We start from the raw sequence: 22,354 nt of genomic DNA, 5'->3' as shown, positions 1-22,354 counted from the left end.
ACTGTCATGAATAACTAAAACAAGTGAATAATTTGAGCTCAATGCATAAATGTAAGCTAATTTTATCACCATTCCACTATTAGCCTTATTTGTTTGAATTTTGTGGATATTATAAAATTAAATGAAGTTTGCCTTATTTCATTTTATTTTGCGATCTTTGAAAATTACCTGCCTCTATCAATAAATAATTATTAAATTTGGGCCTCCACAATAAAAACAATAATTTTCCTTTAAGATAGTATGGAAATTATTGAAATTTGTAACCTCAAATAATTCCCAATCCCATCCCCTGCAAAATTTTCCCAAACCAAAATTCCTTATTCTGCCTAGCTCTCGTTATTTGTTCTCAACTAAACATATGCCACTTCATAAGCTTCATATTCTCAACTTTCATACTAAACTATGTAATCATTGGGAAATAAATAGAACACATCACTTGCATAACTAGAGAGTATATATTTTCCCACAAATGGTCATCAGAGGAGTTTGAGATGGCCGGTGACCTGGTCGATGGCGGAAATCTCACCGGGGCCTATCCCAAGCACGGTGAGCGAGCCAGACTCAACCTGGGTGCGGCCGGCATCCCGGATGGTGCACGCCGTGAGTCCCAGTGACCTGGCCAGCACCTTCAGCTCGTGTATCTCCTCCTCCCCCTCACCGGTGCACTTGAGCGTCACCTTGGGCATGCCCTGACCCTCCCAGGCCCTCAGCACCCCCTCACGGTCGCGCAGGGCCAGCCGGTAGCAGTCGACCGCTGCATGAGCGCACTGTGCCGCTATCTTCCCCTTGCCCATGCCCAAGTCCGTGCGCACCACGAACACCATCTTGAAGTTCCCTCTGGCCTTCCTTGGCGGGGGCACACTCAGTCCCGGGGACTTCCTCCACCGGCCGGCCACCCAGCGCAGCATCACGCCACAAGCCACGCCTGTCGCGAACCACGCGCCGTTCACCAGGGTTCCAGAGCCCTCCATCTCACACCTCGGTTATAGTCAGTATCAGTGGTTCTTCTTGTTCTTCTCCATGCATGCACGGAAGTCTTTCACCTGCAGCTGACACTGCCTCCAGTCCTGGGTCTCAGCAATGCACTTCTGCAACCAACAAATACTCATCTTACCACAAGACCGATGCTAAATACTGCACGTAATAGGGTTCCCGTGTACCTCATTGTACACGGTACTGACTCTGGCGGTAAACATAAACTTTTCTGAACAGGCCTCTATGTAAGAGACAGAGAGAGAGACAGACACATCGAGACACACAGACAGACACAGACACACACAGAGAGACACACATAATTTTAATGTGTAGGTGTCATGTGTCATGTAGAGTTCAGCATTCATATTTTAAAATACTTAATATATTTTTGATACCAAACTTATTGTTGAGCGGTGATAGGCTGTACTTGCATAGGGCAAGTTACTTAAATCTTTGCGAGCATCGATTCTTTAAAAAGTTTTAATCTATAACAATTTAATTAAGCATAATTAGTTTATAAAAGACATAAAAATATCTTTTTAAATAATTCAAAAACTTTTTTGGACCATTTTAATAAAATTTTCCTAAAATCAAGGGGGACTAACTAAATGAAATAAAAATAAGAGTAAATAGATCTAATAATAACAGGAGCATGCCTACTTTCTATGTAAGCAAGTCAATATTTTTTCACAGATAATTTTGAAATGATTTAAGTGGACAGTCAAAACTATTTATATTTAATGTCAAAAATAAGGTTGCCAGAGCCAAGCTACAAGGCTTCCTAAATCAAGATGGCTGATTTAAAAGTTAATTAATTAGAATTAGTAATATATAAATAAAAATGTATTTTATGGTAGGCCTATTTGTTAACAGATAACTTCCCTCTTTTGCTGCCTACATAACAGTAAGTGGGGAAATGAATTTTTTTCCTACTTGTTCTGCTCAGGGGACTATCATATCATTGAAATTTTATATTAATTTGGTCCATGAGAAATAAAAGTAATTTCCAGTGGAAGGCTTAATTGCAATAACAACCTAGCCCTGCATCTGTACAAGATTTAGTTTATTGCAGGGAAAAGGGTGGTGTTAAGTCAACATCAGGGTAAGGACACACAGGCTAATGCCTTAATGAGCAATGATTGTCTAATTGTCCGAAAATACAGTCAAACCTCTCTGCAACGACCCCTCACGGTTCCCAGGAATAGGGTCGTAATAGAGAGGGGGTTGTAATAGATGTTTTCCGAAATTTTCAGTTCATTTCAAACCCCCCCCCCCCCCTAAAACCGCTACTCGCTAAAAACTAAAAACCAGCCGTACAATGGCAGGATGCTGTCACTCACAATGCTAGACGGCTTTGCTTTAAACCCACTTCAACCTTCATGACAAGTCCGTCGCCCTACAGGCCACCTTTAAAGAAAATATGTCAATATACAGTTTATTTTTACTGGTTAGTTTACATGTACGTTTTCTGCTTGCCGTAGTTAAATACACTAGAACCCCAATGTCACGAACCCCGGATTTAACGAAGCAGTGATTTTACGAATACATTCTCGGGAACCGTCAAAAAATTGGACATTTTGACCAAAATGTGAAAATCAGAAGAAGAAAAAAAAAACGAAATGAAAGATCATTAAAATCTGCTAATTTTAACACACAGCGTATTTTTGTGTCGGCTTTAAAACTTCCAATAATGTTCATGTAAGAATAACAAAAAAATAATGGGACATTTCCTTTAAAAATACGGCAGCAGTAGCTTGTGCAACGTAAGTGGGAGCGCGGGAATATCGTCTAGACAGGCTGGCGGCAGCACAGGCGGCGGATGCATGACGTCATACGGCTTACCTCCTTCCCTTGTCCAGACTTCAAGGTTCATCCCTCCCAGGCATACAAACCATCGTGTCTCTCTCCCCCTCCTCCCTCAACGTCCTTTGGCATGTGAAACTGTCAACATCCTTCCTCCCCTTCTCCAAACTGCATGCGACGAAAGCAAGGTTTGTATAGTCCATTTCTGGTAAAATGAAAAATTTTTAAGGGTCCCCGCGACAATTTGAAACAACATTATTTCTGCTGGAAAATCACTGAAACTTCAAAATTTCTTTAATGGAAAAATTTAGCAGGGCCGTAAAAGTATTCATTTTTGCAGCAAATGAACTATACTCGCCCTTCCTGCCGGACAACATTCTCGGCGCGTGATGCATGTAAACTACAGTCGTGTGCCGCGCACAGCCACGAAAAACCTACGCGTTTTCCAAACTACACTAGATATCCGACTGGAGTCTGTTTACGAAAAGCATTTAAGAATTTGTTAATGCCCAACTGGTTCTATTGAGATAAAATGGCTAAAGGAATGTTTTCGAAGTTTTAGGTGTAAAAAACCCGTTACAAATTTCTTGAAAGTATCATAGGGAAATGCATTACACCTTTATTTTTATTTTTCCGCCATATAATGTTACGGTCACCGCTCAAATTTCACAGTTATCTGACGGGAACGAGATGACTGCGCGCCAGTTCAGAGCCTTGCACTTAGAGGTTTTACCGTGCTAGAACTACCATTGAGCGTCGCTCTTATCATCCCGCTTCACTAACACACACGCTGACCAGACGGCGCCCTAAAGCTGATTAGAGGAATTATGTAGAAATGCAAGGCAGGAAATTTTTCCAGCTTATCAACCAGGACCCGGGCAAGTCTTGCCTATCAAGCTTTTCACATTAAAATATAAGAGACTTGTATTGTGTAATTTCGGTGTTATTTAGCAGTTTTTCTTAAAAATCGCTTTTTTCGCATTTTCCATATAAATTCGCGGAAAATTTCGCGATTTTGCAATTCACCATATAATCGTGGCCCTAGTTATTGCTCGCGCGAGAGGTGAGACGTGGAATGTTAGAATTAAGATAAATGCGGGGTAGACAGATGGCAGCCAGTGTGTTTCCTGCGCGGGGAATAAGTGGCGTAGCCTTTTTTTTTTATGCTGGGTGAAGCGACCTTTTTCTATCAACCCACGGGAAAAGATAATTGCTTGAGCTGTCAAAATAAACATCGCTGCGGCAGTTAAAACAAGTCGAGGCGGGCGTGCATCTAGTCGGTCGCTGTGTATTGCCAACCGATAGTAATCAAAATCAAGAGAAATCCAGCAGGTAGCTTTGCCTTAACTGCGTACCACACTAGACACTAGCAAAAAGCTAAACGTAAACACGTTGCCACAAAAACCTTTATCTGCACCCTGCCGGCAAAGAGACGTGGAATGGGGGTTGTTAAGTGCTGACAGCGGTCGACAGGAAGCACTCGGCAAGAGAAACGCAGTAACACGCTACTCACCACAAGAAACTTATTTTCTGTCATATTTTTTTGGATTTACGGCAATTTTTTCACGGTTCCTCGAAATCGGGTTGTAATAGAGAGGTGGTCGCAATAAATGAGGTCGCAACAAAAAGGTTTTACTGTATAAACAAATAATGCTGCAAAAAGGTGGGTATGCCCTCTCTACTCATGCCTCTCGAGCTTCATGAGGCAGAGTTAGACCTACTTTCTATTTTAAATAGTGGAATTGGGAGGAGGGAGGGATCTCACTGTTAAACCTGCTCCTGCAGGAATAAATTTTTATTTTTAAAAAAAAGCTCCTTAACTTAAAATTCTCTCAGAGAAGGAAAAATAACAGCTAATATTTAAAATGTTTTGAGTGTTGTTAATGATTCAAACAGGCATATTTCACCAGCATTGACACAGGTTTATTTTTTTTTATTTTAAAATATTTTACAACCAATGAATTTAGGAGGAATACAATTGCCAAATTTAACACTCTTGAGACAAATTCTACTTGTAGAGTTGCTTTTCAGAGAAATCTGTTAATTCTTAATAGCATACTGTTTTAAATCAATGGAAAAATCAAACAGATTCATTGATTAAAATCATTAAAAAATCTATCAAGGTATTGAAGCAGTCCAGTACAAAATAAATATTGCACTCTCTAAATTTTTTAACACTTGGGAACATTTATAATCCCCCTCAAACCCCACCTTAATTTACAATTCCTACTCTGAGTGTTTAACTGCCAAATTTGCAAATATTCATGATGATATTCTTATAACAGGTGACTATTCTTTACCGGCGTGGAGTGGGTCAACAAGCTTACTTGTAATATTTCTCGAAAAACTGTGAAAACCAAAGCTCAAGCTCTAATTACTGTAATTTCTAGAGCAGGTCTCTCTCAATATAACTTTGTTCAACCCTCAAATAATCTTTTGGACCTACGCTTCACTAACTTGTCTCTGTGCATAAGGCCACTGATCCACTAGTCAAAGAAGACATGTTTCATCCATCCTTACTTATCAACATTAAACTTGATATTGTCAGCTTTGCAAATTCAACTAATTTTTCTTATAGAAATTATTAAAAGGGTGCCCATCTAGGTCTTTATAATGCCATCAAGGATCACGACTGGTCGGATATTTGACAAACTCAGAAATATAAATTCTATGGCTGATTACCTAACTAATATAATCAATTATTATATACCATTATCCACTAAAATTTCAAAAAAATATCCACACTGGTACTTGAAAAAACTAATTACCACTTTGAAAAAAAAAACCTTGCCACAAATTATACAAACAAAATTTGAACCAAACTTATTATGCCCTATTTTACCAAACACGTATTGAGGCCAAATAACGTATTACAAGAGACAACAAATTTTGGCTCCAGAATATTAATAATAACAATAAAATAACCTAAAAAAATGTGGAATTATGTTCAGATAATGAAAAATGTCTACGACTAACAGTTATCTCTTAATATCAACAATAAACTGAAGACTCCAGTTCTTATACTAGAGATTCTAAAGAGCAATCTTCATATCTGATGCCTGGAGGAGCAACTTAATGCCCTCAGTCAGGCATGTAGGTGTTCAGTGGCTTTACTTTATCAGCATGTCAGAGGACTCAGAACAAAAGCATTAGAATTTAATAACAATTTATCAAAATCTGATCACACCATAATTTGTCTCACTGAGACATGGTTAGTAACAATAGTATTAACTCACAGTACTTTAATGACAATTACTATATCTTTAGATCCGATAGAGATCCTGTTCTAACATTGAAGGAAAAAGGTAGTGGTGCTTTGATTTCTATTAACAAACATAAATTCAAAACAGTCTTGCCAAAGAATGCTTACGATTTCTCTGGAGTTGAGGCTGTCTACGTTGAAATTAAACTATCTCCAACGGATTCTCTAATGCTCGGAAACATTTACATTCCCCCTAATACAACATCTGCAACCTATCTTGCCTACTTTGAAAATCTTGAAGATAAGTTTTTGAACTCTCATGAAAATATATTAATTATGGTTGACTTCAATGTGCCTGGTGTGGACTAGAAAAATTTAGATATCTAATATAACATTCAGGCATTCGGCAAAAACTCAGGCATTGATTAACTTCATCTCTGGTCTCAGTTTATCACAATTTAATGATTTGTTGGCTTCTAATCACCTTTCGGATCTTTGCTTTTCTAATTTCCTGCAATGTGCAGTTACTAAAGCTCTGGACCTATTAGTCAAAGAAGACTTGCCTCATTCTGCTTTAAACGTAAACATTAAATTAGATTTAATATTTAATAAAGAAAAAATTTCATATACATTCAGAAATTACAAGAATGGTGATTTCCTTAGCTTATATAATGACATTAAAAAGCATGATGTCATATTTATAATTTTAGTGATGTAAACAGCATGGCAGACTATCTTACCTCAACTATATTAATTATATTAATTACATTAATTTTTACATACCATTTACTACGAATAAGACATAATCGTATTCACATTTGTATTCCAAATTACTTATAATGAAATTGAAACCCAAAAATTTTTTTCATAAATTATATAAATGCAATGGGAACACATTTTATTATACTGTTACGATTAATAAAAAAATTATTATTGTGTGGGAAAAACTACTGGGTTCGTAAAGGAGAGCCCTTATAAAGATTTAATCACTACACAGTTTTATTTATCGCGAATATTCATATCACCATCAAAGAATCTTCTAAAATGCCTAATAATTAATTACACTTAAAAATGTTGCTTCCCCAGTCACTCGGTTCTTACACACCGCACACCTCGCTGGGCCACACCTCTGGCACAACTCTCGCCGCAGCAGCCCTCGTGGACCTCCGTCGCGGTACTCCCGTCGCAGCACTCTGCCGCCGCCGTTGCACTACCCTTCGCCGAGGATCCATTCGACGCTTCGCTCGGAACTCCGCCGCGCCCGCGACACTATCTCCCGGAAATGAACTCTCCGCCCTGGAACCTTCAACCAGGGACTTCGCCGCTCTATCGCCCGGAAACTCCGCCGTGGGAAAACTCCCGACTCCACTGAACTGACTGACTCCCTGCCCTGGAACCTTCATCCAAGGACTTTGCCGCTCTGTCGCACCCACGGCACTATCACCCCGGAAACTCGGCCGCAGGAAAACTCCCTGCTGAACTGACTGGAGGCTGGCGTCCTGGGCTTATATATAGGCCCAGGCGCCCTTCTAGAATTCACGAGCGTGGCTGGGGCCAGTCGCGTCATTCCGTGCTGACCCAACGCAAGAAATCTCTAGACACGCGTCGGCAGCTGCCAGGTGGCATGCGAGACTCCCCAGCTGTCAGGTTTCAGTTATGTGTCAAAGGCAGGGCGTCACGTGGGGAGTGGAGGGAAGGAGGGGGGAAAGCGGCTACCCTTGTAATCTGCGCGGCACATCTGATGTTGCGGCGGCCATGTGATGTCACCTGTGCGCCGCAGCCCTGCTTATGTTCGTAACAGTACTATGTCCTCTCATTATCGTAAAGAGTCTAAACTTCTCTCTGCTTGGCTTCAAAATGTTTAAACCAAATAAAACATAACTCTAAAATGTTTTGACAATATTGTAGGTTAACCTCTATGCAGAGGGCCTGTGCTTAGATAAAATCAATTTGTGTATGTTAGGTAATTAAATTATATTCATAGGTATGGATACAGTTGTGATAGGTAACTTATAATAACATATAAAACACACTAGTAATTTTAATTATTTAGTAACGTGAATATATCAGGTTTATTTTAATAATAATAATATTATTTGTTACTTTCAAAAATTCCTAACCATTTGTTGGCACTGCAGAACACATATAAATATTAAATGACTGGGGTGACAATGCGCACATTCTTTTACTAAACAAATGTCTCTTTGGTTCGGGTACAAAAATCTCTCACACAGGTTCAGTTTATACTTACAGTTCATATAAGTTTTTACCTCGGAGAGATAAAATGACTTAGGTCGGTAGAGCTCTGATGCTCTCTCTCATCAGACCACTGGGTGATGGCAGTTGTGTGGAAAATAAAGTATCAAGTTAAATTCTCGTAGTTAAAATCTACAATAGTTCAGTTCATCAATGTTTATTTTGTAATTAGGCCGCAAAAATAACGATGTGTAGATGAGATACGTGATTACTAGCGAAATGGAGTAACTGACTAACATTTCTTACTCACGTATATTTTTCACTCCTATTAACTTTATCTTTTTAGATAAAGCCCTATTAATACTTATTTACGTCCTAACAATACAATTCTATCATCCTTTAGTGCCGATGCCTCTCTTTTTTATTCTAGCTATATTTCAGGATTATTATTCGTCGACGTCTTGTAGGAGTTCTTTCATTAGCAGGCCATTTCATTCTCTCTAAAACTTCTTAAATTAAGTTCTCTTAACAATGTGTGTACGATTTTAAACTACGGCTCCCGATTGGCCGAGAACTAAAAACAGTTACATTATTTTAAGTCTGCGCGGAACAATAGCGCGGAACACAAACTCTTTCATTAAATTCAAATAAATAAATATTGGATTAACATTTCTCATTAAATAACAACGGTGTCAAATTAACCATTTACCGTTAAATTTTCAATAGCTCCTTAGAGGGGTCTTTGCAATTGTTTGTTTCAAACGTTCATTTCTGTCCATAGAGTATCAAATACATAGATATACACATTAAAATATAAACAGTTTTCAAGTAATAAAATTATTTACATAGAACAAATAAATATCAATTAAAATAAATTATTATGTAATCTGGGCGAGAAACATATAATGTTACAGTACAATATGTAAAAATTATGAGACAGATTATCAAAATCAACTTTCCTTAAAGATAAATGATAGTTACTAATGAGCCTCTCATTATAGCAAATAAATATTTCTCGTGTTTGCGTATCTTCATTAAATAACCACATCTCTTTACCATCTGATGGTATTCCTAATTTCATTATTAAAGGTTCTTCGCACCTTCTTGTTCCTATTCTTACATTTATTTTTAATTACATTATAAACAGTGGTATCTACCCTTAAAGTTGGAAAACAGTCTAAAGTTATTCCGAAACACAAGAAAGGTAGCATATTGAATGTTAGTAATTATACGCCTATATCTATCTTAATCACATTTGCTAAAGTGTTTGACAAAATTATTTACAAAGTTCTTGAATTCAATGTCAAAAATAAACTTTATAATAGTTCACATGGCTTTCGAAGTGGCCAAACTATGATTACTAATATACTTAATTTTCTAAATCCTATTTATGCTAAAGTTATTTCACAAGGTCAGGTGGATTCTTGATATTTTGATCTGGCAAAAGCATTTGATACTGTCAACCACAACTTATTACTTTGTATACTATCCAACTTTTGGCCAATTGATAAATATCTAAACTGGTTTTCTAGTAACTTAAGGATAAAAAGTTTTATTTTATGATTAACAATTTTTATTCCAATTCATTTCATGCTTGCTTAAGTGTTCCTCAATGTGGAACTCTGTTTCCCCTTAATGATATCACTAATGAGCTCAACCATTCTTCTGGGTTTTATTCGCAGATGATCTCCCAATTTTAAATCTATTTTCTCTATCAATGACAGTCACTTACTGCCAACTACAATAAGACAACTACCATAACTTACACTAAAAAATACCATCCTATTATTTTCAATTACAAACTGTTAAATCAAATTACCTATAAAGAGGGCCAATTTCATTAGAGATCTTGAAATTATGCTAAACTCTAAATTATTATTTAGTATCATTTTCAATTTATGTTATCTGATCTGGATAGAACTCTTAAATTTATTAAATTCAATGCTTTTAATACTGATGCCTGTCTCAGTCTATATATAACATTAATTAAAACAAAACTCAAATATGGATCAATTATATAGAATACAATTGGCAAAACTGATAACAAAAAAAATTAAATAATTCTAAAAAATTAATTAAGTTTTTAACTCATAAAAATTTCAATAATAATCTAGATTTACACTCTCATCTTGACACCCTGTTGTCATACTTTTGATGGTTTATTTGTAAAGAAATCATATGAAAATAATCTATCCTGTGATTATCTTATTGAAAATACAGGTATAAAAATACCTTCTTTTAACAATCAATATCAACCTTTGTTATGTTCATTAAATAATTCAAATGATATAGGTAGTTGATATGATAGTCAAATATTTTAATACGTATAACAATTTAGGTTGGAACTAAGTATGGCAATTATTAACAAATGTAGTACTGGTATCTAAAATCTTTCTTCTAGTTAAAAGGGAACCTAAATGAGAATTTAGATCAAAGTGGTTGCCATTGTTTAATTTTTGGTTAATGAAATTAGATAATTTTAATTGAACTGAACCCTACTGAGTTTTTCACTATCAGTGTTGTTGATGCTGTTCCAAATCATCAAACCATATTTGAGTTTAGATCTTACTAAAAAGCTATGTAGAAGAATAGGATGGAATCCAAATTTGAGGTGTTAAGGTAATAAATTTTAAGAGACTGAGAATTTTGTTAGAATAAGATTTAAGGGATTCTATATGAAGATCAAAAAATAGTTGTTACTTCCCCCCTCCCCCCCCCCCCTCCAGTAAAATGCAGAGATCTTTAACATGTGATTTTAAAATGGGTGAATTTTCTAATTTGTATCCACACTCAATAGGATGGTTATTCTGGTGAAGTTAGCAACTGTGTTTTTTTTTTATTACTGAAGGTTACACCAGTCAACAATTCCTGTAATATCACATCGGGTAGATAAATGTCATGATAAGACCAAATTTTTAGGTCATCTACAAAGAGTGTGCCAGCAGTTCTTAACCCTGACATATCATCAATGTAAAAGTTAAACAGTAGAGGAGATAAGGTACCACCTTGAGGAATGCCAGAAGAAACCCAATAAGATCCGAAATTGTATTCTGTATAGATACATAAAATTTTCTGTTATTCAGATAGCTCGTTAACCGGGTTATGTATTTTTCACTTATGCCAAAATTAGAACATTTAGTAAGGAGAAAAGGAGAATTTGGTGGTTGAGCGTGTCGAAAGCTTTAGCTAAATCAAAATAACAAGCATCAACTTGACCATGTGTAATTACTTCAGAATAAATAGGGTTAAGAAAATAGACTAAATTTTTCATGGTTGTTTTACCAGTTCTAAAGCCACATTGAGAGTCAGTTAATCTGTTTTTTAAGTTAAAATCATAATGTTATTGTCAAAGACTTTAGCAAAACCATTTAGTAGAGAGATAGGCCTGGGTCATTCCATATTAAATCAACCAGAGGCCTAACTCCTACACCTTAGATATTCATGTTTTTTTTGTATAAATTTTTGAAAATTTCAAAAATAGCCAATTTTAGCAATGTTTTGGATCACTCAAATACTTGTAGGTTTCCAACCAATAGTGCTAGAAGGCTGTTTGACAGCTAATTTTAAAGGTCATTGAATGGGCTTCAATTTGATATGTAACATGACCAACTTCAGAAAAAAAAAAATTATTTAAATTGTTTTCAAAATTTTTAATATTGAATTTCTAAAAAACACCATTTTTGATTTTTTTAAAAAAAAAGTATGTTATTCCTACATATATTGGTTAGATTTGTGCCAAATTTCAAGGTGGAGAATCGATGGGATCATGAGTAAATAAAAATGAGAAGTTTAGTAGATGCTTAAGGGGGCATGGTAGATAAATAAATGCTTTAAGCGTCAGTTCGACGTTATAGGTTTTTGGAAGACAACTTTGAAAAACTGCAAAACAACAATCCTACATAATGTTATTTGCCAACTTTATTGGCAGACGTCCCAAAATGACAATTTTCGAGCGTTGTGTCTTCCGCAGCAATTAAATGTTCGAAATTACTGAGGCAGAAGTTTTGTTTTCAAGTAACCTTCAGTTTTTAATTAATGAATTTAGCTCTGGTTTAGATACCATGCCGCCTTAAGAAATAGTTGCAGCAAGGAACTGTAGCATAATTTTACATCAAATTTTGACTTAGTAAAGTATTCAAATTTTATTGTTATAGACTAAAAATTTGTTTACAAATTATAAAATACGGATAACAAATCTTACCTTACATTCATCCAGTGTTCTTTGATTAAATATTTGATCAATATGATAATACAAAGCAAGTGATCTTGCTGAACAGATGTAGCCTAAGTTCAAAGCACATGATCTTGCTGAAAGGATGTAGCCTAAGTTATAACTGACAAAACATGTTACTGTGAAATATGATAACTTTTGGTGGCTTGCATGTTTATTGCCAAAAAATAATGAGAATAATGAAGTTAAAGTCAGTTTTTTACATCCCAAAGGACCTGCTGCTTCCTTTTTTTATCCAACACCAAGAGCTGATATACTAGACATTAGAACTGAAGATCTTCTTAAAAAGGTTGAACCTTGTACAGCAACTGGGAGAACTTATACACTCACTAAAGAAGAGATTGTAGAGACATCACGCCTGCTTGAACGAAGTATGCCACAACCTAAGTGAAAACTGTAAATAAATAATTAAGTATATACTAAACAGATTTTTTCATGAGCAATTATATGTTTTGTCAGTTATAACTTAAGCTACATCCTTTCAGCAAGATCATGTGCTTTGAACTTAGGCTACATCTGTTCAGCAAGATCACTTGCTTTGTATTATCATATTGATCAAATGTTTAATCAAAGAACACTTGATGAATGTAAGGTAAGATTTGTTATCCGTATTTTATAATTTGTAAAATTTTTTTAGTCTATAACAATAAAATTTGAATACTTTACTAAGTCAAAATTTGATGTAAAATTATGCTACTGTTCCTTGCTGCAACTATTTCTTAAGGCGGCATGGTATCTAAACCAGAGCTAAATGCATTAATTAAAAACTGAAGGTTACTTGAAAACAAAACTTCTGCCTCTGTAATTTCGAACATTTAATTGCTGCGGAAGACACAACGCTCGAAAATTGTCATTTTGGGACGTCTGCCAATAAAGTTGGCAAATAACATTATGTAGGATTGTTGTTTTGCAGTTTTTCAAAGTTGTCTTCCAAAAAACTATAACGTCCAACTGACGCTTAAAGCATTTATTTATCTACCATGCCCCCTTAAGCATCTACTAAACTTCTCATTTTTATTTACTCATGATCCCATCGATTCTCCACCTTGAAATTTGGCACAAATCTAACCAATATATGTAGGAATAATATACTTTTTTTTTAAAAAAAATCGAAAATAGTGTTTTTTAGAAATTCAATATTAAAAATTTTGAAAACAATTTAACAATTTAAATTTAACAATTTAACAATTTAAATTTAACAATTTAAATTTTTTTTCTGAAGTTGGTCATGTTACATATTAAATTGAAGCCCATTCAATGACCTTTAAAATTAGCTGTCAAACAGCCTTCTAGCACTATTGGTTGGAAACCTACAAGTATTTGAGTGATCCAAAACATTGCTAAAATTGGCTAGTTTGGCATTTTTCGAAAATTTAATACAAAAAAACTACTCAAGATATAAATTAAAAAAAAAATGGATTTATAATGTATTAAGTTCTTATTATCAAAATACAAAAAAAAAAAAAATCATATATATCTGAAACATGAAGTTACTAAATTAATTTTTCATTGGTTGATTTGATATGGAATGACTCGCCTGTAGTTCGAAACATTTAACTTGCTACCTTTTTTTATGGATGGGAATGACCTTAGTTATCTTCCATTTGCAATACTGATATTAAATATTTGCTGCAGATGAGGGGCAAAGAGTAAGGAGCATCCTTTTATAATAAAATTTGGAATGTTATCAGAACCTGTAGACAATATGGATTTTAATGTTTTAATACTTCATAGAACTAAGACTCATTGATAAATTAGCCATAGAAAAGATACAGCTACCGTACTATAATTAGAAGTTATAAATAGGTTGGTTAATGTTTCTATTTGGAATAACATAGTTGCTAGAGAAACATTCAGCAAAACTATTAACAATTGGTACATTGTTATATGTAACCTAGTTATTTTTAAGTGAAAAATTTTGATCATAGCCCTTTCTCATAATTTTAACGTAATTCCAAAATTTTTTTGTTAATATTACAAAGCCAGTTGTTTTTAACTTTAAATAGAGGTGACTTAGTTTCATTATTGAGAGAATAATGAATACTAGTGAGGATTCATATTGCACTTATATAACTTCTGATAATAATGCCTTTTCAGTTTTAGAAACTTAATTAGTTGTATTGAATACCAATATGGATATTTAGTCATTTTCATCACAATTTAATGAGATTTTTCATTGTGTAAGTTAAATGATCAATCATAATTTTAATGTCTCTAGTGTTATAGATGACCGACCAGTCATGGTCTCTGAGAGCGTTGTTGAAGTCCAAGATAGTCAGCGATCTTGTAGTTTATAAATGAGGATGATGCATTTTCATTATGTAACTACGTCTAATTGAAGGTTTATCTCCACAGCAGGATAAAATATATCTTCTCTAACTAGAGGATTGAGAGCTTTAGTAACCAAACACAGATCAATATTAGTAAGGCATATGTCGAGAAGTTGGGCAGCAGGCTAGGTGTAATTATACTGAGTTAACCTTTAAGAGGTAAATTTTATTAAAGTTCTGGCTTTTGATTTTATACTTGATTGAATTATGTTTAGTGTACCTATGCATTTGAGTACAATCAACACCTTTTATATATTAGGTAGTCTGTACAGTGATATGGTTGCCAGCATTGTTTTTTTAGCACAGCAACTTTATTCTGTGGCTCTCAATATATAATGTGCCGCCAATTAGAATTTTTTGGCACAATTTAAATTTGAATTTTGAACCATAAATTTATCAGTAATTTTGCTGCTACAACTTAAACTTTTTCTGCTCTCTGCACACTCCAACATAATCTTTGTCAGGCTTGTCTCCCCAATTCCTTCCCAGTGATCTGATTTTCTTTACGAGCCAACATGTGTCTCGTCTTACCCCCCTTTAATGCACACCAGTCCCCTGTAATTCTCCGAGCCGTGATCAAGACGGCTTATCCCTGCATTTTCCTAGAGCCCTGTTTTTTTTTGGAGATCTCCTGAGGCAAGCACCTCAAGGCACATTCACGAGTCGTTTTATCAAACCCTCAGTCATGTCTCCGCGGTCAGTAGAGCCTCATTCCCACTGACATCGCAGTTTCCACCCACTCTCATTTCTGCAGGTTTTCCTGGGAACACTGCCCAGAGCACTGACTGGTCCTTAACCCCGGGCAGGGGTAACCTGTCTCAAGGTCTGAACGAAATTAGCAACTCCTCCGAGCAGTGGTCAAACTCAGCCTGCCCCCTGGCAAATCACACCACAAGCAGTGTCCTGTAATTCTTTTCCAAGCCACCAGAGCGCTGCACTAGTCTCCTCCATAAGCTCCATGCTTTCGAAGTAGCCTCGTGCGAGAGATGCACTAGTCGATTCCTCCTCGGTTCTGCAACTCCTCAGTAGGTCGCGCTGCGAGCGGGCGCCAGAAGAAATGTTGAGATATCGAAGCCAGTATTTCTCAACCACCCACTCTGAAATCTTTGGAACCTTTCAGTCCGAAAGCAGAAGTCCCCCCCCCCCCCCCTTTTCTTACAAATGCAAGCACCTGTTTAAATAAGTCACTCCCGCCACGCAGGGACCCGGAGCCACGCTATCAAACTGACCATTTCGGATCCTCGGCCAGCACACAGCAAGACTTTCCCTAATTTTTAACTTAACCCGTAATTAGTCAGTCTGTGTACCTATTAGAAATTGTTATACTTTGCTTAATTCCTAATTATTCTAATTTATGGAAGCAACCGCGCGTGTTCGGTGCTTGTCTTTGCCTTGCATCCTGGCGGGCTACCTTCCTGATTGCTTTGAGCTACTCACTGTTTGGTGAGTTTTTGCCAAACTTTTCATTCCCCGACCATCACCGTTTTTGGTGGGAATTTTTGCCCATTTACTGACTGTCTGTGAATCAGTTCTGACCATGTTGGATTTGGGCTTGTACACAGACAGAGTTCAAGAGCCTGGAGCGGGCATGACGACAGCATCCTCGTTCCCTTCCTTGGGGACCCAGGACAACTAAGGCGCCCTGGTAGCCCGTAACATATCATCTTTGGCCAGCTAATTTCAAATCTCCATACCTCCAAATTCTCAGTGAAGTCTATAGCGTGACAATTAGATTACTACTTTGAAGAGACTTGGAACATCTAAAACTATTACTTACAGCACAAAGAATTAAAACTCTGGGATTGTTTATTTTGACCTATTATTGTTTCTTATTCTGTTAAATTATGCCAAAGGAAACCTAATAATAATATTCTAATTAGGGCCGGCCCATACTTTGAATGTTATAATTTTGATATATTTGGCAAGACATATATGTAAGTGAAGTTACTTTTTAACATGTTTACTGAGATCATGTTTTGTTGGTTTATGTTCACTCAATTAAAAGTAAAATAAATATAGAAGCAAATATATATAGACAAAATCACTTTTTTTTTTTGTATTTGAAACTAAAATATCCACCAGGCTCCCAAAGTTTTTTTTTTAAGGGGACATTTATGTTACACCAGGAGAAGAGTATGTGACAATAAGTATGTGTAAATTTTGTATTTGGATTTTGTGATGTTCGTGGAAAGTAAATAAAAGTTTAAAAAAAATATATGCAAGTTCCTACTGTGCATCCAAACCCAAGCTTCAACCCTTGACAGGGATTTTGTTTAGCAGTATGGAGGCGCAAAGCGCCAACTTGTGCGATAGCACACAACCTGACGTACAAAAGGAATTATTTAGTTTGATACATGTAATGACGATTCTATTTTATACATTAGGTTACAAGTCGATGCTTCGCGCTTCCTATTGCTAAAAAAATACCTGTTAAGGGTTGATGCTTGGTTTTGGATGCACAGTTGGGACTCACTTTTTTTTTTATTTACCTTCCACTGGGTCACAATATCCAAATACAAAATATGTATGTTCTTATATGTGTTAAACCACAGGTTCGGCAACACAATTAAAGAACAACATGGCGGCAGCTGCTTCACTGCAGTGGCTATCTAATGTGACACATAAAAGTAAATTTCGCAAAAACCAGAAGGCATTTAGAAATTCTATTTTCAGGGTACAGGTAGATACATGAATGTCTTTAGTTTTCAAAAAATATATTTTTGCAATTTTATTATAACTGCCTGGAAAATCTGCACAGCAGAGACTAAATTTTTTTTTTAAATTTTAATTTACCTCACACAGCATCACAATATACACATACTTACATAGTGACAGTCACAGGATAAAGATGCTATGCTAAAGCACAATGGCGAGGGTGGCATTACAGCACAGGCTACCTAATGTTTTCTACAAACTATAATTTCTCAGAAACCAGTAAAAAATTTTAAACTCTGTTTCCAGGGTAGATTAGAGGAACGTCGTTTGTGTTCGAAAAAACTATTTTCGGAATTTTATTTTATTATTTATGGGAAAGCCGCGACGTAAGAAAATTACCACGGAATTAAAAATTTTTTTGGCACCCGTACAATAAAACTATAGTAACCTAACCAATTGTTAAAATATTATACTACTGGTAAATTTATTGAAGTATCTTAACGCCCTATAAATGATTATAAATCGCTTCAGATAATTAATGAATAATAAATGATTAATTATTGTAATTATTCAGCAATGAGGATCATTTTAAAAACGACACAATCTTGGCAAAATGTTTAAATTGTAACACAGGCTTGGCTTTACGAACACAAGCATTCCAACTTACTTGCACTTTAAAGTGCAAATCCAAACAACCGGTTTTCTTCAGCATTTCTTCCACCGGATCTAGTACTTCTTCCGACTTGTTAGTGTGATTATGTGGCATTTTATTAAACTATTTTGAATATTTATACTAATAATAATATCTTAGAAATAAATTACATACCAGCACGTCATACCACATCTATTTGTGTTGCTTCACCTTAGTCAACTTCTATAATGTACATGAGAATAGTGAAACATCAACACAATATACACAGTAGGCACCCATGATGGTTTCCGAGAAATATCCTCTAAACTAAAACATTTATCCAAAATATTTTCAAAACACAGAACTTTAATAACAATAAAAATTAAGTATTTTATCAACGATTTTTATACACTTATACATAAGGACAAAAATGCAAATAATAATAATTTTCTTCGTATGCATTTAACTTCAACTGCGTGGGTAGAAAACTTCCCATAAGCTAAGGAAAAAAAATTTTTTTTAACTTGTTACGGGTATCATTAAAACCAACTATGTTATAAACAAACTTCAAATAATGCCTATAATAATAAAAATTTATATTTATTTACTTATATAGCATCAACATAATTCACTACACTAGATAAATAAACACATTTTAGCCCCGAAATAAAAAAAAATATTAAAAAATCACTGCAATAGAAATGTGCTTTCTGTAAGCTTGCTCTACAAAATGAACTGTCCAATTTTTCTAGATCGGTCGACAGATTTTCTGTATATGCTTATAGCAACAACTCCGTGCATCGAAAACTTGCAGTAAGCCGCGGGAAAAATATGCTATAAATTCGATATTTTGCCGTCGCCTGGGGTCTCGTGCTCGAGACCGGGCATGTGTCCTAGCAGATTGACGTCGTCCGACCGACGACCATCCCTAAGCCCGACCTGCAACCGCCAGTATACTCTCCCGCTAACGGAACGCACCCCTGGCCGTGGCCCACCCGAGACGAGCGAGCCACCGAGCCGAACGGCCAAACCAGACATTATTATTATAAAGCACACTAAATCCGAGTGGACTAGAGACGAACCACACCCATTCCCCCTCAAACAATTAATTACGAATTTTGCGACCTTAAAGTCTCTTCCAGACGCAGTCATTTAGTTTTTAACGTAATGAGGTCAAGCTTGGCGCGGCAGGGGCCGACGTGCCACCGGACGCCATGCCAGTTCCGCAGTTCTACTCGACTCGCGGACCGGGACGGACCTACGTCCCACGGAGAGACCACAACCATTGTCTTCATCGCAAGTAACGTCCGGTAAATATAGTCATTTAGCATAAACCAAACCTTTTTCTATTCACCTCTCCGTGCGTGCCCGGTCCGTTTTTTATGGTTCAGGACCTAATCCGACCGCGTAAACGTAAAGACGCCCCGCACCACACCTGGTGCGCAGGGTCGTTCTTCAGCATACGGCACGGGCCGTCTCCCGCAAACCACAGAACTTTCTTAAGGCCATGCGCCTTCGCGCGGACCACAAACCCGCAAGGGAAACTTCGCCAAGTTTAGTGGCGGTGCGTGTACCACCCCAGTGGGCACGGCACCCGCGTAGAAACAATCGCTTACGGGACTGGCCGACTCCAGTCACCCACAAACTCTGTGTGCCACGTCATTTGTGCGCGCCTAATTTTCATTAAGTGTACTTTGTTAATGTAACTTTGCGCCACGTCATTTGTGCGCGCCTAATTTTTATTAAGTGTACTTTGTTAACGTAACTTTGCGCCACGTCATTTGTGCGCGCCTAATTTTCATTAAGTGTACTTTGTTAATGTAACTTTGCGCCACGTCATCTGTGCGCGCCTCTCTTGCATCAAGTGTACTTGGCCTGCATACTGTTACCCGAGAAACCAGTGCCACGAAACATTGAACATGTACCGGCCTACACCCTGCAACGGACAAGTAGCCCTCAGGGGCATGTCTATGCTCAGTAATTGTATGGTGTGATGTCAACCCCTTGAATAAAGGCACGTCGCTACTACGGCAATCCCACGCATTCTTCTTTAACGTAAATTCCCAAACAATACCGCCGACGGTTCTAGCGGACCACGCTGGGGCAACGAACCACGAACCCCCATTGGTTAGACACCGAGCTAGCCTGGCGCCCTCCCGGAACATAAAACGTTAACCAGACCAGCCACCCCGCTAGAACTCGCGCCCGGACTCGAACACGAGACCGCGGCTGACGGCAAGATATGTGTCTTATAGGTGTTTCTCCGGTTGGGCGCCAGGCTAGCTGCTCTAACCATGATGTGGGTGTGGGTGTTTCGCCCCTTGCGTCATCTCTACTACGATCGTCGGCGGTACTTACTACAAATAATGTACACAGGTTTTCTTAGACGTCTTTTAATTGCGCAGCGCGCACTGATTGGGCATTGCCTGCACTGTACGAATGTTTACAATTACATACAAAGTGACACGACATGTTACAAATGAATTTACACAATACCTTACAAAGGAAGTTACACGACACATTACACTGTAACACTACGTAGGTTGAAAGGCACTTTATCCTACGTGATACCCTAACGCCAATCTCGGTTGGGGTGGCGATTGGAGGCGGCCAATCCCGTAAATTACAAGACAAGCGGAGGCCAGTCTCAGCTGTGTGAGCCGCGGTCCGAATTAAATTTAGCGGACAAGTCTGTTACGCGGTTGATATTGGCACTCATGTACCTGACACATTAAATAACGTTCTGAGTCCTCGGGAGTCGGCTTGTGCCGTGACGTGACTACACTGTGGGTCTAAAGCTACGGCCACACAGAGCCCTATGCTCGTTATGTTCGCGATGTACGCTACGCGATCACAATATAGCCAGCTGCATCTCAGGTGCCACTGGCCACACAAAACTGTGTTCGCTATGTTCGCTATGGGCGCTATGTTGACAACGTCGCCAGGTGTTTGGTTCTTGGCTATTTTTTCTAAAAAGTCGCTGACTTCGCGCATCCGCAGATAAAAAAAAAAAAAACATCCGTTTTCGCGTGGAATTGTGCTGTAGTTACCCATTTCAGTGTTTACATTATTAGTATAATGTCAACGGAAAATTTTACTTAAGAAATAAGAAAATATCCATGTTTATAGAACAAATCAATAGAAGATTTTAGAAAGCAGGACATGCGTGATAATGCCTGGGATTTGATTTCAAAAGATGTTAATAAACCAGGTTAGGTGTAATTGAAAGTTATTAGTTATTCAGTTAATGATCAAATTAAATTTGCACATATATAAAATTGACTGTAATATTGCAAATTTTTTATACAATTGAGGTTTTTACATTGTATGAACATTCATTAACATCTCAAAATACATTTTTAAAGTTAAAATCTAAACAATGTTTTAAAATAAAAAGTTGACAAAACAGTAATTGGAGTCACAATATGTTACAATTATTTAAGCTGCACGATTTACAGCGCATTATCTTGCCAATGATTTCGCCCTTCGTCGGTACCAAAGTACTCCATGAACGAATTCCGAATTCGTAGAATTTGTAGCACTTGTAGCATTTAGTTGCACAAGATCATATACTTCTTGAGTGTGCTCTTCGTAAGGTTCACAGTGACTATTGGTTTCAGTGTTTTTTTGTCGTAAATAATTATGCAAAACAATTGTAGCCTTGATAATTGCTACTGCAAGTTCAGTACTGCATTCCAGAGGATTGTGATACACTCTCCATGTGTTGGCAAGAATACCAAACGCATTTTAAACTGTGTTTCTTGCCCTAGAAAGTCTGTAGTTAAAAACTTTAGCAGCATCGCTGAGATCTCGGTCACTTCTGGGGAAAGGTCTCATGATATAACGTTTTAGGGGAAAAGCTTCGTCACCGACTATGACATAGGGCAAAGGGTTTCCAAGAATGTTCTCGTCAGGAGGCAGGCCAATAGTGTTGCTAGAGAAGCGAATTCCAATACTACTGTTGGCAAACACATTTGCATCACTGAACCTCCCATACTGTCCTATGTCAACAGTAAGAAATCTGTAATTTCCATCAACTAGAGCCAAGAGAACTATGGAATAAAACTTCTTATAGTTGAAAAACTGTGAACCTGTTATCGCAGGGGCCTTAACTCACATGTTTTCCATCAATCGCCGCAACACAGTGGGGAAAATTCCACCTCTCTCTGAAAACTGCTGCAGAAGCTCTCCAAATCTCTTCATTTGGCTCGGGCATGACGATAGGTTGAAGGGTCTCCCACAAGGCTACACAAACTTCGCTAATAATATCGGAAACTGTAGATCTGCCCATGCGAAATGAGAAATCCATGGATCTAAATGAATTAAGTTTC

The 22,354-nt window shown here is 37.1% G+C and overlaps 1 protein-coding gene across 2 annotated transcripts; it reads right to left on the bottom strand.

Annotated features, from left to right (window-relative positions):
- Positions 1–436: 436 nt before the first annotated feature.
- Positions 437–18,327, bottom strand: LOC134527428 (peptidyl-tRNA hydrolase 2, mitochondrial-like). Of its 2 annotated transcripts, none has more exons than XM_063360103.1 (2): positions 18,219–18,327; positions 437–1,088 (listed from the first exon to the last, which is right to left on the bottom strand). In XM_063360103.1, the coding sequence occupies exon 2, from the start codon at positions 969–971 to the stop codon at positions 477–479; it is 495 nt and encodes a 164-aa protein (XP_063216173.1). In that variant the 5' UTR covers positions 972–1,088; positions 18,219–18,327; the 3' UTR covers positions 437–476. The 2 variants fall into 2 exon arrangements, with proteins under 2 accessions (XP_063216173.1, XP_063216174.1); XM_063360104.1 differs by lacking the exon at positions 18,219–18,327 and adding an exon at positions 18,060–18,174.
- Between the last annotated feature and the right edge of the window lie 4,027 nt (positions 18,328–22,354).

This window comes from Bacillus rossius, chromosome 1 (assembly GCF_032445375.1).
Source record: "Bacillus rossius redtenbacheri isolate Brsri chromosome 1, Brsri_v3, whole genome shotgun sequence".
NCBI lineage: Eukaryota > Metazoa > Arthropoda > Insecta > Phasmatodea > Bacillidae > Bacillus > Bacillus rossius.
This window is presented reverse-complemented; position numbering and strand designations above follow the sequence as displayed.

Coding starts and splice junctions, on each gene's coding strand:
- LOC134527428 (XM_063360103.1), bottom strand. CDS start 971: ATGGAGGGCTCTGGAACCCTGGTGAACGGCGCGTGGTTCGCGACAGGC.